This window comes from Phaenicophaeus curvirostris, chromosome 6 (genome assembly GCF_032191515.1).
Source record: "Phaenicophaeus curvirostris isolate KB17595 chromosome 6, BPBGC_Pcur_1.0, whole genome shotgun sequence".
NCBI classification, from domain to species: Eukaryota; Metazoa; Chordata; class Aves; order Cuculiformes; family Cuculidae; genus Phaenicophaeus; species Phaenicophaeus curvirostris.
This window is the reverse complement of record NC_091397.1, coordinates 575,472-593,218: the sequence shown is the minus strand read 5'-3', so window position 1 is coordinate 593,218 and position 17,747 is coordinate 575,472. Positions and strand designations below refer to the sequence as shown.

Below are 17,747 nucleotides of genomic sequence, written 5' to 3'. Positions count from 1 at the left end.
AGACCAAGGCAACTTTACCTGCTGGTGCACCTTTTGGTCCATGAGGAGCTCCAGCTTCTCCAGGCGATGCCGTTCCTGCATTGGGAACGAAACCAGGAGCCACCACGGCAGGGCCTTCCGGTAAATCCAGCTTCATCGCTTCAGTCGCTGCTGGGGGCACTGGGAACACAAACCCAAGTTGGATTAAGCACTCGAAGCCCTGAGCAACCACTTTCTCCTCTGGAGTCACTGGGATGTGATTATTGTTGGAACGGGGCCAGAGGAGGCTCCAAGGATGATGCGAGGGCTGGAGAACCTCCCGTACGAGGACAGGCTGAGAGAGTTGGGATGTTCAGGAGAAGAGAAGGCTCCCAGGAGACCTTAGAGCAGCTTCCAGAACCTGAAGGGGCTCCAGGAAAGCTGGGGAGGGGCTGTTCCCCAAGGCTTGTGGGGATGGGACGAGGGGCAATGGGGACAAACTGGAGAGGGGCAGAGTTAGACTGGACAGGAGGAGGAATTTCTTCACCATGAGGGTGGGGAGGCCCTAGAACAGGTTGCCCAGAGAAGCTGTGGCTGCCCCATCCCTGGAGGTGTTGAAGGCCACGTTGGATGGAGCTTGGAGCCCCTGATCCAGTGGGAGGTGTCCCTGCCCATGGCAGGAGGTGGGACTGGATGATCTTTAAGGTCCCTTCCAACCCAAACTGTTCTGTGATTCTACAATGTCCTTTTCTAAATGGATTTGATAAGCGGAAACAGTGTCTTCTCCTGCTCAGGTCCCATAAGTAGCTTTTGTTTCTCCAAAAGCAGATAGGAAGAGAGGTTCTGCTGCTGCTGTTCCTGCAGACCAAGTCAAACACATTCTCACCTGGTGGCTCCCCAAAGAACGAGGCATCTGGTCCCATCCTGTCGTGCTGAGATCCCATCCAGTGTTCTTCAGGCCCTGGGGAAAACAAACACATTTACTCCTGTTGCTGACAACGAAACTGCTTTGTTTCTGCTGAAGGAACCGACTCTGCTGGTTTGTGACTTCAGTTCCTCGAAGAACAGAACCAGAATATCGTGTCTTGCTGTGCCCATCGCTAGTGACACCTTGAATCAGGAGAAGAGGTTTCACAAAATCCATGTCTTCATCTAAGTTTGTCCCTCAGATCACAGAATCCTGGAATGGTTTGGGTTGGAAGGGACATCAAAGCCCATTCAGTCCCACCCCAGCCATGAGCAGGGACACCTCCCACTGGATCAGGGGCTCCAAGCCCCATCCAATCTGGCCTTGAACCCCTCCAGGGATGGGATCTGGGGATTCTAGTTGATAGCAAGTTAGAATCATGGAATAGTTTGGGTTGGAAGAGACCTCCAAGCCTATCAAGTTCCCCTCCAGGGATGGGAAATCCTGAACTTCCCAGATCAACCTGGGCCAGAGCCTCCCCACCCTCATTGTGAAGAATTTCTTCCTAAAGTCTAATCTAAATCTTCCCCTTCCAATTTAAAGCCACCCCCTCGTCCTATCACTCCAGGCCTTTGGAGAAGGTCCTTCCCCAGCTTTCCTGGAGCCCCTTTCAGCACTGGAAGCTGCTCAAAGGTCTCCCCAAAGCCTCCTCCAGGCTGAACAACCCCAACTCTCTCAGCCTGTTCTTGTATGGGTGCTCCAGCCCTTAGATCGTCTTTGTGGGGTCCTCTGGACTTGCTCCAACAGATCCATGGCCCTCCTGTGCTGGGGAAATAGTGGTTATAACCAGTCTTGTCCCCAGGATCCAACAGAGCAAGTTCTTCGCTCAGTTCTTCGAAGCAACTAGCTCTACGAGGCCCTCCTTGATCAGTAGGTTGGACAAGATGAGACCTCCAGGGGTCTCCTTCCAGCCTCAAACATCCTGGGATCCCCTGATACCTTCAGCACGTTCACAATGAACCAAGACCTGTTGTTGCCAACAGATACTTCCTCAGCTTGACCCATTTTCATAGGATCATGGAGTCACTGAGGTTGGAAAAGCCCTCGAAGCCTCCTCTTCACTGACTTTAGGTTTCAATTGTCCCACCAAGATTCTTCAGGTTCAGCAAACGAGGATTTTCTGCCTCCCCGCCCTCCAAACCCCAAAAGTGGCAGCCAAACCCCGCATCTCACCTGCTTTGTCCTGCAGAAACCCCGTCGTTGAATCCAAACCAACGAAGGCTGATGGGTCCAGAGCCTCTGCAGGAGAGTAGAGGGGCCTGAAGAAAGGCTGTTCGGGGACCATCATAGATCCATACGGGGCTAAGGAAACAAAAGGCCATTTGTTAATCACCACGCTAGTTAATCACCACGTGGTTAGTCACCAGGTTAGCCCTGCTCCAACTGAGCCTGTCCAGATGTCCTGTCTCCTAAACACTCCTCAAACACACCCTGGAAGGAGCTCTGGGATGGCTTTGGGCACATCCCACACAGAAACACTAAAGAAACCATGTGAGAAGATGATTCAGCTGGTCCATGTCTCAGCTCAGGTGCTGGTCAACAGCTGCTGAACATGATCCAGCAGTGGCCCAGGTGGCCAAGAAGGCCACCAGCATCCTGGCTTGGATCAGCCCTGGGGTGGCAGCAGGAGCAGGGAAGGGATTGTCCCCCTGGACTCGGTGCTGGTGAGGCCACAGCTCGAATCCTGGGGTCAGTTTTGGGTCCCTCACTCCAAGAAAGACCTTGAGGGGCTGGAGAACGCCTGGAGAAGTGGCTGAGGGGAGACCTCCTCGCTCTCTGCAGCTCCTGAAAAGGAGGTTGTGGTGAAGTGCGTGCTGGGCTCTTCTCCCAAGGAACAAGGGATGGGATGAGAGGAACTGGCCTCAAGTTGCACCAGAGGAGGTTCAGATTGGAAATCAGGAAAAATTCCTTCATGGAAAGGGTTGTGAAGCCCTGGCTGAGGCTGCTCAGGGCAGTGGTGGCGTCTCCAACCCTGGATGAGTTCAAAAAGCCTGTGGTCGTGGCACTTGGGACACAGTTTAGCAGAGACAATGGGCTTGGGCTGATGGTTGGAGCGTAAAGGTCTTTCCCATTCTTAACAATTCCATCATTCCATGGTTTTCAGCACATGAAAGTCTGAGAACGCACCAAACCTTGGCCATCAGGAGAAAGGCCAAGGAGGAACTCACCATGGACACCTCTGGAAGCCTCATCGTGGTCCGTGAACAGCGGCACATTCTTCGCGTCGGTAGGAAAGGATAAATCGGGCAGATTCTCCCCTCTGAGCACGGCCGCGGGGTCTGCAGGAGACAAGAACGGGGCTGGCGTCACCACACAGGGAGAAGAGCTGATGGGGAGCAGAATTATTTAATAAACAAGATGAAGATGCACCCATCACCACCAGAATTACAAGGAGAGGCTGATTTCAAGATTCTTTACCAGGGGCAAACACCTTCCTAACTTAAAATTCATGCCCAACAGCGAGACACGGCTGCCAGGCTGCTCCCTCGTGAAAACTGGCTGAAGTTTTGTTGCATGGAGAACCTCTTGTCTCCTCAGTGCTGGGTCCCAGCTCAGCGCTGGGTCCATCCCTGCTGATGGCAGGGGTGGAATTGGATGGGCTTTGAGGCCCCTTCCAACCCAAACCATTCCTTTCCCAGTTTATCCAGTCCAACCCCCTGCCATGAGCAGGGACTCCTCCCTCTGGATCAGGTTGCTCCAAGCCCCATCCATCCTGGCCTCCAACACCTCCAGGCTGTTCTCCTAAACCCACAGACTTTTCTGCTTCTGCTGTTCACGTGTCTCTCCTGCTGACAAGAGGTTAAAGCTGGTTGATCCTCCCTGATCCCTCTGCTCAGTTATGGGAATCGGCTAATCCCGCAGCAGAACCTCCTGTTTACCCAGTGCCAGGAAGAACAGAGTGGAGGAACAACTCCACATGGAAAAATACGGGGACCTCAGGCACCTATGGGTGGGCACGATGTTCTAAGGGCATGAAACCACAAGAAATGGGGCTGCGGCTAAGAGATAACCCCCAAATTCACATTACTCAGGCCAAAAGAATCCGACTGATGGATTAGGAGTGGAAATTGGAGGTGTTTTTCCATCCCTAGAGGTGCTGAAGGCCAGGCTGGATGGGGCCTGAAGCAACCTGATGCAGTGGGAGGTGTCCCTGCCCATGGCAGGAGGTGCAACTAGGAGGTCTTTGAGGTCCCTTCCAACCCAAACCATTCCAAACTTCCATGATTCGAACTTGACGTCCAGCAGAACCCCCCGATCCCACCCCTGGAGGTGTTGAAGGCCAGGTTGGATGGGGCTTGGAGCAACCTGAGCCAGAGGGAGGTGTCCCAGCCCATCAAAGGGGGTTGGAACAGGATGAGTTTTGAGGTCCCTTCCAAGCCAAACCACTCTGTGATTCTATAACCATGAAGTCTGTCACCTGGCTATGAGCGTGACTACATCAACATCTCACTCTTCCCTCGAACAAAGCAACGGGAGGGAAAAAACCAACCGAGTTACAAAGCAGGAGCTCTTTTGTTCCACTTGTGCCATGAATCATCAAAAACATCTCACTCCTTCACAGAACCCCTCGGCAAACACGAGATTCAGAAAGGAAGAAAATGATTCAGTGAGTTCTACAGCGCTAAAAGCAGACAAAGGGCTTTCTTCAAGTGTCCTTCTCCGGGAGGGCAGGGACAGGACAAGGAGGAACCGTTTGAGGCTGAAAGGGGGGAGATTGAGATGAGATATCAGGAGGAAATGTTCTCCTGGGAGGGTGGGGAGGAGCTGGAACAGGTTGCCCAGAGCAGTGGTGGCTGCTCCATCCCTGGAGGTGTTCAAGGCCACGTTGGATGCGGCTTGGAGCCCCTGATCCAGTGGGAGGTGTCCCTGCCCATGGCAGGGGTGGGACTGGATGAGCTTTGAGGTCCCTACCAACCCAAACCAGCCCAGGCTTCTATGATCCTGTTCCACCCCAGGCAGCACACGCATGTCCCATCCCCTCAGAGCCAGCAATTTCCTATAAGCTTTCCCAAAACCCAGAGAAGATGAGGTGGAACGTGTTATAATCTTTCCCAAAACCAAGAGAAGATGAGGTGGAACGTGTTGGGTGACGGGGCGGGAGGTGCTGGGTGAGAAGGTCTCCCTTTGCAGGGCCGAGTTACACAACGTTCATCTAATTTTCAGGCGTCAGCAGCTGCGGAGCCGCCTCTGGAACAGAGCGACCTGCATTGCAGACGCAGCTACGTGACGAGTGGAGCCGGCGCTTCCCAGGGCGGGAGAAGACCGGATCTCAGCTGGCAATGACTCAGCGAGGTCTGCTCAGGGGCACCTGAACCGTGGGAGGCGACCAAAAGCTGCTCTGGTTTCCTTTAAGCCATGGAATCATCATAGATGATCATCTGGCCCTTGTGGGCCAGATCAGGAGGAACCTGCTCACCCCAAGCTAACGCAGCGAGGCGGCAGCTCCATGTTCAACCACGATCTAAGGAGAGATGTGTCCACAGTCAACGCTGGGTGCCCCTTCCCTGGATGTGTTCAAGGGCAGATTGGATCATGGAATCATGGGATGGTTTGGGTTGGAAGGGACCTCAAAGCCAATCCAGCTCCACCCCTGCCATGGGCAGGGACACCTCCCACTGGATCAGGGGCTCCAAGCTCCATCCAACCTGACCTGGAACCCCTCCAGGGATGGGGCAGCCACAATGTCTCTGGGAAACCCAAGCCAGGGTCCCACAACTTTCATTGTGAAGAACTTCTCCTCAATGTCCAATCTAAATATTCCCTCTTCCAATTTAACTCCAACCTCCCTCGTCCTATCACCCCAGGCCCTTGGAAAAAGTCCCTCCCCAGCTTTCTTGGAGCCCCTTTCAGTCCTGGAAGCTGCTCTAAGGTCTCCATGGAACCTTCCCTTCTCCAGACTGAGCAACCCCAACTCTGTCAGCCTGTCCTCCCATGGGAGATCCTCCAGCCCTTGGATCACCTCTGTGGTCTCCTCTGAATCTCATCCCGTGGAAGGTGACCTTGCCCGTGGCAGGGGGGTTGGAACCGGGAAACTTTGAGATCCCTTCAAAATCAATCACTCCATGATTCTATGATGATTCCATGATTTAAGGGAAACCAGAGCAGCACATCCTGAAGAACACGGGTGTGAGGACAAGGCAGGAGAACAAATCCAAGGGGCAGATGCCAGGACTTCATGTAACCAACTGATAAAATGCTACAGCTCCAAGAGGAAGGAAGTCCTACCAGCTATCTCCACGGGCTTGAAGAGGGGCTGAGGCTCGAAGCACAGGTCTCTGTCGTCCATCGCCCAGGACTCGTTGCGATCGAGAAATTCTTTGTAAGACAGCTTTTCATCCATGATTTCTCCTGGGAAAACTGAAATTGAAGAAAACGACATGGTCAAAAGGGAAACATTGAGATAAAATATGTGAAATAGCTTCTTGCATGAAAGGACATGGAGGCCAAGAGAGAAGAGGTGTTCATAGAATCAGAGATTTGGTTGGAAAAGGCCTTCGAGATCATTGAGGCCAAGTACTGCTGGACTTTGGTCCATTTCTAAACCACAACACTGAGCATCTCCCCATCTTCTAAACCCATCCAAGGATGGAGCCTCCACCCCCTCCCTGGGCAGCCTCGGACAGGGACCAATCACCCTTTCCAGGAAAGATTCCATCCTGTTGTCCATCCTGAGCCTCCCCTGGTGGAGCTTGAGGCCGTTCCCTCTCGTCCTGTCCCCTGTCCCTTGGGAGAAGAGCCCAGCTCCCTCCTCTCCACAACCTCCTCTCAGGGAGTTGCAGAGAGCAATGAGGTCTCCCCTCAGCCTCCTCTTCTCCAGGCTGAACCCCCCCAGCTCTCTCAGCTGCCCCTCCTAACCCTTGTTCTCCAGCCCCTCCCCAGCTCCGTTCTCTTCTCTGCACTCGCTCCAGAGCCTCAACATCCTTCTGGTGGGGAGGGCCCAGCACTGACCCCAGGATTCGAGGAGCGGCCTCCCCAGGGCTGAGTCCAGAGGGAGAAGAACCTCCCTGGCCCTGCTGGCCACGCCGGCTCTGCTCCAAGCCAAGATGCCCTTGGCCTTCTTGGCCCCCTGGGCCCCTGCTGGCTCCTGTCCAACCAACCCCCCCAGGTCCTTCTCCTCCAGGCCCTTTCTAGCCAGGCTTCTCCTAGGCTGGAGCTGCTCAGGGTTCTTGTGCCCCAAGGGCAGGACCCACTGTTTGGCCTCGTTAACCCTCATCCCGTTGGTCTCAGCTCATGGATCCAGCCTGTTCAGGTCCCTTTGGAGCCTCCTGACCCTCCGGCAGATCCAGCCTCCACCCAGCTCAGTGTCACCCGCACACTTGCATGGTTTGGGTTGGAAGGGACCTCAAAACCCATCCAGTCCCACCCCTGCCATGGGCAGGGACACCTCCCACTGGATCAGGGGCTCCAAGCTCCATCCAACGTGGCCTTCAACACCTCCAGGGACCGGGCAGCCACCACCGCTCTTGGCAACCTCATCAAGGGCCTCCCCAGCTTCACAGGAGAACATTTCCTTCTCAGATCTCATTTCCATCTCCCCTCTTTCAGCTTCAAACCCTTCCCCTGGTCCTGTCCCTGCCGTCCTGATCCAAGGCCCCTCCAAGTTGCTTTGGATGGAGCTCAGGACACGGTTGGTTTCTGGTCTGTGGACATGGCACAAATACTGATTCTCTTGACACACATGGTGACACTTTTCCTCCAAAGGCCTTTGTGACTCCAAACGATCGTGTCCTGTCCAGATATTCCCTCCCTAAACTATCGCTCTTGAAGCCGCCTCCGACTCCACGAGCAGCCGGATGGACTTGATGCCGAAGCTGAGGGCGATTGCCATCACGTGTCACCCTTCCTGCTTGCCCATGGTGACACAGAAGAAGCTGAGCTGTGGGAAAGCTTGGCCTGGGACGCTTCTGCGTCCTTCGCTCAAGTCAACCGTGTCAAACGGAGTCGCTCAGCAGAAAAATGGCTAAAAGCCACTGGCAGGGAAGCGGCTTCTGCTTGCCAAGAGCTGCACCGCTCGGAGATGCCTCCAGCAAAGAATCGTGGAATGGGTTGGGTTGGAAGGGACCTCAAAGCCCAGCCAGTTCCACCCCTGCCATGGGCTGGGACACCTCCCACTGGATCAGGGGCTCCAAGCCCCATCCAGCCTGGCCTTGAACCCCTCCAGGGATGGGGCAGTCACCACTTCTCCAAGCAGCCTGTCCCAGGGCTTCACCACCCTCCCAGGAGAACATTTCTCCCTAAGATCTCGTCTCCATCTCCCCTCTTTCATCTCCAAACCGTTCCCCTCATCCTGTCCCTGCCCTCCCTGATCCAGAGCCCCCCCCAGCTCTCCTGGAGCCCCTTTCAGGACTCCAAGCTGCTCCAAGGTCTCCTCGGAGCCTCATCCTACCCCTGCACCAACCGAGCGTTACCAGACCTCCATCCCCAAAGCATTTTCAGCATCACTCGCTCTGCAGCTACAAAGTGGATCCTTCCAGCTGCTTTGTTGTCCCCACCCCAACTTTCAGCTCATTCTTGGAGCCAGTCTGAGGAACTTGAGAAACGTGATCCCAGAGACAGAGGACCAAGGGCTGTGAACAAGGAGAAGATTTCTCAGTTCCAAACCCTTCTCTGCAGAGCTTCCTAACCGCCCCCTCCACGTGGCATCTCCAGCTTCAGAGGCACAAACCCAAACCGAAACGAGCAGCCAAGCTCTTGTCCTGAAGGTGCTGTGAATCCACAGCACCAGGAGCAAACGTGCTCAGCACCAGGTGGGAGTTTGATGGATCCCACCGACCCGCAGAGCGATTTTAGCCGGAATGAAAGCTCACAGATAGTTGAAAAGCCGGTTACGACTGTTGATGATATAAACCAACACGGGATTACGGCTCCCGGGGTCTTGCTTAAAGGAAAAAGCACCACTTGGCGCGTACTTACAGAGCAAACTGGCTTCTGAAAGTAAAAATAAGGAGCCCATGCAAGAAGAACCTTCCTGGAGCTGCTCCTGGTTCCGAAGGGAGAGCGCGGGACGTTCTCTAGGGCTGCTGACGGGCTTGGTTGGTTTGGTTTCCACCTGCTCCTCAAGCTCAGCACGGTCCAATAAGCCAATTGAGGAGCTAATCCATGGGGAACGGCTCTTCTGGCGAGACACGGCACGGAAGCTCCCACCGCACGGCTGGGACCTCCAGGAGCAAATGAACGGGTCCCGCTGACCAGCAGGACATGAACCTGCAGCAAGGAGCCCTCTTGGGAGGGGATTAGGGCGATAAAGCCTTTTCACCGCAGGAGACGCTAATCTGGAGAGGTCACCGAGCTGCTCGCTGGTTAGAGGTTAAGTATCTTCCAACTTAACGAGTCTGCAGGCAGGAGACGTCCCTGGCAGCGCCGAGTCAAGGGGACGGAAAGAGAGGAGCTTAAGAGCTTTATTCCCATCGCTGACCTTAAAGGGAGTTGGCCCAGGTCATGGTAGGGGGTCTGAACTGGGCGCCCCGTTTGCTGAAACCACCACCTAACACGGATATTGGTGGAAGAAGCCGTGTCCTGCAAGGAATTCTCGGCCATGGCAAAGGGAAGGGAAGCCCTGGCCACCTCGGAAGGGTACGGGACACCAAACCCTTCCAAAGGAACAAGGAGCTTTGCTGGGAGGCAGAGGGTTGGTGAAGTGGACGTTCAACATCCAGCAAGGGAAGGACATGGATCTGCTGGAGCAGGTCCAGAGGAGGCCACAGAGATGATGTGAGGGCTGGAGAAGCTCAGTAGGAGGACAGGCTGAGAGAGTTGGGGTTGTTCAGCCTGGAGAAAAGAAGGCTTCGAGGAGACCTTAGAGCAGCTTCCAGGACTAAAAGGGGCTCCAGGAAAGCTGGGGAGGGACTCTGGATCAGGGAGGGCAGGGACAGGAGATGAGGGGAACAGTTTGGAGCTGAATGAGAGGACATTGAGATGAGATCTTAGGAAGAAATATTCTCCAGGGAGGGTGGGGAGGCCCTGGCCCAGGTTGCCCTGAGAATTTGGGGCTGCCCCATCCCTGGAGGTGTTGAAGGCCAGGTTGGATGGGGCTTGGAGCCCCTGATCCAGTGGGAGGTGTCCCTGCCCAGGGCAGGGGTGGAACTGGACGGGCTTTGAGGTCCTTTCCAACCCAAACCACTCCATGGTTGCATGATTCCAACTTGCCGTCAACCAGAACCCCTGGATCTCATCCCTGGAGGTGCTCAAGGCCGGCTTGGATGAGGTTTTAAGCAGAGGGATTGGAACTGGATGGGCTTTGAGGTTCCTTCCAACCAAAACCATTCTATGTTTCTATGATTTTATGGCAAATAAGGCTCAAATCTCTCCTCAGCGAGACACAAAGCGCTTCTTTATCCTTAAGATCATGAGACAGCAGGTTTTTCCTTCCCCCACACCCACAGACACCCTGCCCCGTCACTGTTCTTCTCATGAAACTGTTTTCTATCCGAGATGTCCCTTCATGGATTGGTCAAACATCACCGTCCCACCCCATCCCTGAATCGCCCTCCAATCGCCTCTCGACCGACACCAGGCAGAGCCGCCCAGCCGAGCCGGGAAGCAACTGGAGCAGAATAACAACCTCAGCCTCCTCGCAGCCAACGCTCCCGTGAGGCCAACGCTCTCCAGCGCTCTCCTGACAACCTCCAGGTCGTCTTCTCCTGAATTCCTTCTCCAAATGGAATCAGGACCAGAGATAAAAACAAGAATAAATGAACTGAGTCCCATCTCCCTGCGTGTTCTTGTATTTACAAACAGGAACACACAGAGGAACGAGGTCTCGAAACCCCCCGGTGAAGCCTTCAGCCTGTCTGAAAGTCATAGAATCACAGAATCACCAGGTTGGAAGAGACCCACGGGATCATGGAGTCCAACCATCCCCATCAATCACTGACCCGTGTCCCTCAGCACCTCGGCCACCCGGCCCTTAAACCCTCCAGGGAAGGGGACTCAACCCCCTCCCTGGGCAGCCTCCGACAGGGACCAAGCACCCTTTCCAGGAAAAAAATTCATCTTGATGTCCAATCTGAACTTGCTCTGGTGGAGCTTGAGGCCATTCCCTCTCGTCCTGTCACCACTACCAAGCACTTATCACGAGCTGCTGCTCCACCTGAGAAAGGCACAAAGCAGCTTTTCTTCTCCAAACTGTTCATAAAAAAATTAGGAAACTGGGGTTGTGTGGAATCACAGAATGGTTTGGGTTGGAAGGGACCTCAAAGCCCATCCAGTCCCACCCCTGCCATGGGCAGGGACACCTCCCACTGGATCAGGGGCTCCAAGCTCCATCGAACGTGGCCTTCAACACCTCCAGGGATGGGGCAGCCACCACTTTCCTGGGCAACCTGGGCCAGGGCCTCCTCACCCTCTCAGGAGAACATTTCTTCCTAAGATCTCACCTCCATCTCCCCTCTTCAAACCATTCTCCTCATCCTGTCCCTGCCCTCCTTGATCCAGAGCCCCTCCCCAGCTTTCTTGGAGCCCCTTCCAGTCCTGGAAGGTCCCTCCAAGGTCTCCTTGGAGCCTTCTCTTCTCCAGGCTGAACAAGCCCAACTCTCTCAGCCTGTCCTCGTACGGGAGGTTCTCCAGCCCTCGCATCATCCTTGGAGCCTCCTCTGGCCCCGTTCCAACAGCTCCATCTCCTTCTCCTGCTGAGGATTCCAGAACTGGACCCAGGACCCCAGGTGGGGTCTCCTGGGAGAGGCCCAGAGGGTCAGAATCCTTGTCACTCGTGACCCATCAATCCATCTTTAAGCCACAAACGTCCCTAGCTCCTCTACCGAATCCCATCTGGGGGTGCATCCACCCCGGAGTCCCCATATGCTCGTTGTGCAGAAGGAGACGCCGAGAATGGAAAGAAGATCTTAAAATAAGCCCTTTTCCCTTCAGCGCGACAGCTCGGCGTGTCGAGCGCCGCCGTGGAGCCCCGTTCCCCGCCCGCCTTCACGCTCAACGCCGTGACCTACTTTTCCGCTTTGACAATCCCAAGGCGAAAAGCAACGAGCTCGCGCGAGGAATGAGAAGCAGGCAGGAGAAATCTACCCGTCGCCTCCAGAACCTGGTTTTACGGTCGTTAATTCCAGCTTGTGTCAAAATAATGACACGGGGTGGGGGACATCAAAGAACGAAGCTATTTGCATAATACGGGAAGAATCTACAATTCGATTGCGATTTATTCAGGAGCTTCTGCTTGGAGGAGGAGAGGAATGACAACGGTGTCTGTGCTCCTCAGGAATCCTTCTCGTTATCCCACCTGGAAGCCTGGGGTCAGTTTTGGGTCCCTCACTCCAAGAAGGATGCCCCATCCCTGGACGTGTTCAAGGGCAGATTGGATCATGGAATCATGGAATGGTTTGGGACTGAACGGAGATCAAAGTCTACCCAGTCCCACCCCAGCCACGGGCAGGGACACCTCCCACTGGATCAGGGGCTCCAAACTCCATCCAACCTGGCCCTGAACCCCTCCAGGGATGGGGCAGCCACAGCTTCTCTGGGCAACCTGGGCCAGGGCTTCCCCACCCTCCCAGGAGAACGTTTTTTCCTTACATCCAGTCTTCTGAGTTTAAATCCATCACTCCTTGTCCTGTCACATCAGGCCTTGCTAGGAGGTCCCTCCCCAGCTTTCCTGTGGGGCCTCTATAAGAACTGGAAGGACACTCGTTCCTACAGCCACTCCAGGTTGGACAAAACCACCTGAGGGAAGATGTCACGGAAGGAACGGCTGCTGGAGCCCATGTTCCCATGGGAGGTCTCACCTGGGTAGGGGTTGACCAGGCGGAAAGTAGCTCCATGGAGAAGGACCTGGCAGTCCTGGTAGACAAGAAATTGATGATAAACCAGCACTGAACCCTTGTGGCCAAGAAGACCGAGGGTGACCTTGGTCTGATACAAGCATCTTGGCTTGGAGCAGAGCCGGCGTGGCCAGCAGGGCCAGGGAGGTTCTTCTCCCTCTGGCCTCGGCCCTGGGGAGGCCGCTCCTCGAATCCTGGGGTCAGTGCTGGGCCCCTCACTCCAAGAAAGACCTTGAGGGGCTGGAGAACGTCTGGAGAAAGGAACGGAGCTGGGGAGGGGCTGGAGACCAAGGGTTAGGAGGAGCAGCTGAGAGAGCTGGGGGGGTTCAGCCTGGAGAAGAGGAGGCTGAGGGGAGACCTCATTGCTCTCTCCAACTCCCTGAGAGGAGGTTATGGAGAGGAGGGAGCTGGGCTCTTCTCCCAAGGGACAGGGGACAGGACGAGAGGGAATGGCCTCAAGCTCCACCAGGGGAGGCTCAGGCTGGACAGCAGGATGGAATCTTTCCTGGAAAGGGTGATTGGTCCCTGTCGGAGGCTGCCCAGGGAGGGGGTTGAGTCCCCTTCCCTGGAGGGGTTTAAGGGCCGGGTGGCCGAGGTGCTGAGGGACACGGGTCAGTGATTGATGGGGATGGTTGGACTCCATGATCCCGTGGGTCTCTTCCAACCTGGTGAATCCGTGATTCTATGATTCAGCAGGGGGTTGGACAGGAGGAGCTCCAGAGGTCCCTTCCAACCCCCACCAGGCCGTGGTTTTGTCTCACCCAGACGCATTTACGGGACTCGGGTGGCTCTGCGGAACCGCTGACATTCCTGCCTCTTTGACAATAAGTCGAACGGACGTTTCCAGGCTTGTCAGGAGACGTTCGTGGCCCGGGCAGCTCCAGCCGCATGAGGAGCCGCAGTCTCTGCGCCACGGGGCATCTCGGCAGCCGGGGCAGAGGCTGCGGCTTGGTTCGCGTTTTAGGAAAAACACAAGAGCCCACAAAAAGTTTGACCTTCACCCGGAGTTTGAAGGCCACAGAACGGTGGCCACAGAAGCCGTGCTGAGAGCTGCAGAGGGACACAAAGGGACAATGTGTGTCCATCGCACAGTGACAGCCAGAAGCTTAGAGCATCGATGGGATCACCCATGGGGAGGCTTCAAAGGAGGGTTCCCAGCTTCTCCTCACAACCCTTGTTCTCCAGCCCCTTCCCAAGCTCCGTTCCTTTCTCCAGACGTTCTCCAGCCCCTCAAGGTCTTTCTTGGAGTGAGGGACCCAAAACTGACCCCAGGATTCGAGCTGTGGTCTCACCAGCATCAAATCCAGGGGGACAATCCCTTCCCTGCTCCTGCTGGCCACGCCAGGGCTGCTCCAGGCCAGGATGCTGGTGGCCTTCTTGGCCACCTGGGCTCCCAGAACCCTCAGGTTCCAGCCCCTTTTAAGCAGAGTCAAGTGCTTTGGATTTTTAAGGTCGAGATCCTGATCACTGCAAGGCAGGAGAGTTGGAACAGGATGATCTTTAAAGTCCCTTCCAACCCAAACCATTCTACGATCCCCTAAAACCCTGCAGAACGGATTTCACGGGTGACGTTTTGAAAGAACAGCTGATGGAATCATGGAAAAACAGGATGATATTAACAGGAGAGAATTAACACAACAGATTTTCTGGACCAAGAACAGAAGATGTAGCTGAAAGCCAAGTATTTTTATCTGTAGCCAGGGGAAATGTTCGAGAAACTGGAGACAGAAGGAAATGACATGAAGGTAAACAAAGAGTTGGCCAAGTGACAAGTGGGAAGGCAAAGTCAAAAGGGGAATCGTCTTGCTGGAGGAACAGAACCAGTTACTAGAGTGTGAAGATCAAGGATTTTCAAGAAGAGATCTTAGAAAGAAATGTTCTCCTGGGAGGGTGGGGAGGCCCTGGAACAGGTTGCCCAGGGAAGCTGTGGCTGCTCCATCCCTGGAGGGGTTCAAGGCCAGGTTGGATGGAGGTTGGAGCCCCTGATCCAGTGGGGGGTGTCCCTGCCCACGGCAGAGGGTGGGACTGGATGGGCTCTCAGGACCCCTCCAAACCAAACCATTCCAGGATTCTACGATTCCTAAACCCCAGTCAAACACAGCAAACTGCACCATCTCCAAGGACAGGACAGAAGAACAAAGTCTTCTGAAGGTGCATTTGGTGTTTCAGGGTCTGGAGCTGGTGAAGAGCTCTCATAGACCACCTATCATGGAATTCTGGAATGGGTTGGGTCAGAAGGGACCTCAAAGCACATCCAGTTCCAGCCCTGATCCACCTCCCACAGGATCAGGTTGCTCCGAGCCCCATCAACCTGGGCTTCAACACCTCCAGGGATGGGGCAGCAACGATTTCTCTGGGCAACCTGGGCCAGTGTCTCTTATCCCCGTACTGAAATAACAAAGAAGCCGAAGGACCTTCTCCTCAGGCAGAGAATATGTTCTTGCTTGAGGTCTCAGACACGCTGGACTACGTGGAATCACCAGAGTTATGCTTCCTGCACACATGGGAGGCCGAGATCAGGAGCTCCTTCTGCACCATCTCAACACCCTGGGGCTTCCTACCAGGTTGGCAACCTTCATTCTAGAGTGGCACGTCTCCAAGTGGCACCAAGAGAATCATAGAATCATAAAATCACCAGGTTGGAAAAGTCCCACGGGATCATGGCGTCCAACCATTCCCATCAATCACTGACCCGTGTCCCTCAGCACCTCGGCCACCAGAAGAGCTGTGAAAGCACAAAACGCTGGGCACCGATTAAGACACGATACTTGGCATCGTATCAAGAACCTGGAGACCTCAAACCTTCTCCTCTGCCAAATCCCATTAACAGGAACAGCTGAGACCCACCACGGGTTGGTGCTGGCAGACACCATTGCATCACAGGTCCTTGATGTTCCACCTGCTGGTTTGGGGTTGGGAAGCAACAATTCGGCTCTGGAAAGGCGAGTTCTCCTCCAGCCTTCCTGCTAATTCACCATGTGGGATCATTAACCACCAGCGCGTTCTCCTCCTGAACCTGGTACGTGGCCATTAAACACACTCAGGGTTCTTCTGCACAGAAGAAAAGACTCCAGAAGAATAAACCACCATTGTCTGGTCAATTCTGAGAACCGTGGAATCGCTCGGTTGGAAACGATGTTCGAGATCATCGAGTCCAACCGTACCTGTTCACTATGAAACCACAGCCCTAAGCAACACATCTACGTGGCTTTAAACCCCTGGAAGGATGGAGACTCCTCCACCTCCTTGGGCAGCCTCTGCCAGGGCTTCACAACCCTTCCACGTAGGAATATTTCCTAATTTCCAGTCTAAACCTCACCTGGAAAAAATGGAGGCCGTTTCCTCCTGCTCTATTGCTTGTTCCTTGGGAGAAGAGCCCAGCACCCACTTCACCACAACCTCCTCTCCAGGAGCTGCAGAGAGCGATGAGGTCTCCCCTCAGCCTCCTCTTCTCCAGGCTAAACAGCCCCAGGTCCCTCAGCTGCTCCTCACAACCCTTGTTCTCCAGCCCCTTCCTGAGCTCCATTCCCTTCTCCAGACGTTCTCCAGCCCCTCAAGGTCTTTCTTGGAGTGAGGGACCCAAAACTGACCCCAGGATTCGAGCTGTGGCCACACCAACGAGTCCAGGGGGACGATCCCTTCCCTGCTCCTGCTGCCACCCCAGGGCTGATCCAAGCCAGGATGCTGGTGGCCTTCTTGGCCACCTGGGCCGCTCTTGAGGGCACCATCAATGCTCAGAAACAGAAGCAGCTGCTGCATCACCAGCAGATCAGAGAGAGCAGAGAAAGCCAGACTGTTTTTTTTTCAGGGAACCAGACTGACCTGCAGGCATGGAAAAGTCTCCTGTCACAGCGAACATCAGCAAAGCCTTTTTTTAGAACCGAGAGGTCAACCAGAGTGTGTTCTGCTTAAAAGAAGGTTAAATAACATCAAAATCACAGAATCGCTGAATGGTTTCGGTTGGAAACGACCTTTAAGATCATTGAGTCCAACCACCGATCCAGCCCTGCTAAGGCCACCACCAGAATATGTCACGAACTCAAACATCTCCTCAGCTTTTAAACCCCTCCAGGGATGGAGACTCCACCACTGCCCTGGGCAGCCTCTGCCAGGGCCCGAGAACCCTTTACGTGAAGAAATTCCTCCTGATCTCCAACTTAAATCTGTCCTGGTGCAGCTTGAGGCCATTTCCCCATGTCCCATCAGTTGGTAACAGGGAGAAGAGCCCAGCGCCCACCTCACCACAAGCTCCTTCCAGGAGCTGCACAGAGCGATGATGTCTCCCCTCAGCCTCCTCTTCTCCAGGTTGAACACCCCCAGGTCCCTCAGCTGCTCCCACAATCCTTGTTCTCCAGCCCCTTCCCCAGCTCCGTTCCCTTCTCCAGATGTTCTCCAGCCCCTCAAGTCCTTCTTCTCAGGGTTCTCTGAATCTATTCTCCACCCAGCCTGTGTTTGTCCTTGGGGCTGTCCCAGCCCCTGTGTAGGACCTTGCACTTGGATTTGCTGGTTTTCATAGAATCATGGAATACTTTGGGTTAGAAAGGACTTTAAAGATCATCCAGTTCCAACCCTGCCATGGGCAGGGACACCTCCCACTGCATCAGGGGCTCCAAGCCCCATCAAACTTGGTCTTCAACACCTCCAGGGATGGGGCAGCCACAACCTCCCTGGACAACCTGTTCCAGCTCCTCCCCACCCTCATGGGGAAGAAATTCCTCCTCCTGTCCAGTCTAACTCTGCCCCTCTCCAGTTTGTCCCCATTGCCCCTCGTCCCATCCCCACAAGCCTTTGGGAACAGCCCCTCCCCAGCTTTCCTGGAGCCCCTTCAGGTTCTGGAAGGTCTCTCTAAGGTCTCCATGGAGCCTTCTCCAGGCTGAACATCCCAACTCTGTCAGCCTGTCCTCGTACGGGAGGTTCTCCAGCCCTCGCATCATCCTTGGAGCCTCCTCTGGCCCCGTTCCAACAGCTCCATCTCCTTCTCCTGCTGAGGATTCCAGAGCTGGCCCCAACCCTCCAGCTGAGGTCTCCCCGAGAGGAGCAGAGGGGACAATCCC

The 17,747-nt window shown here is 54.8% G+C and overlaps 1 protein-coding gene across 10 annotated transcripts in view; it reads right to left on the bottom strand.

The window, feature by feature from the left end:
* The window catches only part of MAP4 (microtubule associated protein 4), a 140,596-nt gene that overhangs the window by 59,548 nt on the left and 63,301 nt on the right, over positions 1–17,747 (bottom strand). For all 10 annotated transcript variants that reach the window (XM_069859118.1, XM_069859119.1, XM_069859127.1 and 7 more), the window contains exons 5-9: positions 6,152–6,283; positions 3,094–3,204; positions 2,099–2,227; positions 845–919; positions 19–159 (exon numbers count right to left, since the gene is read on the bottom strand). In XM_069859118.1, coding sequence (XP_069715219.1) covers positions 19–159; positions 845–919; positions 2,099–2,227; positions 3,094–3,204; positions 6,152–6,283 — 588 coding nt within the window. The remainder of the gene's footprint in view (positions 1–18; positions 160–844; positions 920–2,098; positions 2,228–3,093; positions 3,205–6,151; positions 6,284–17,747) is intronic.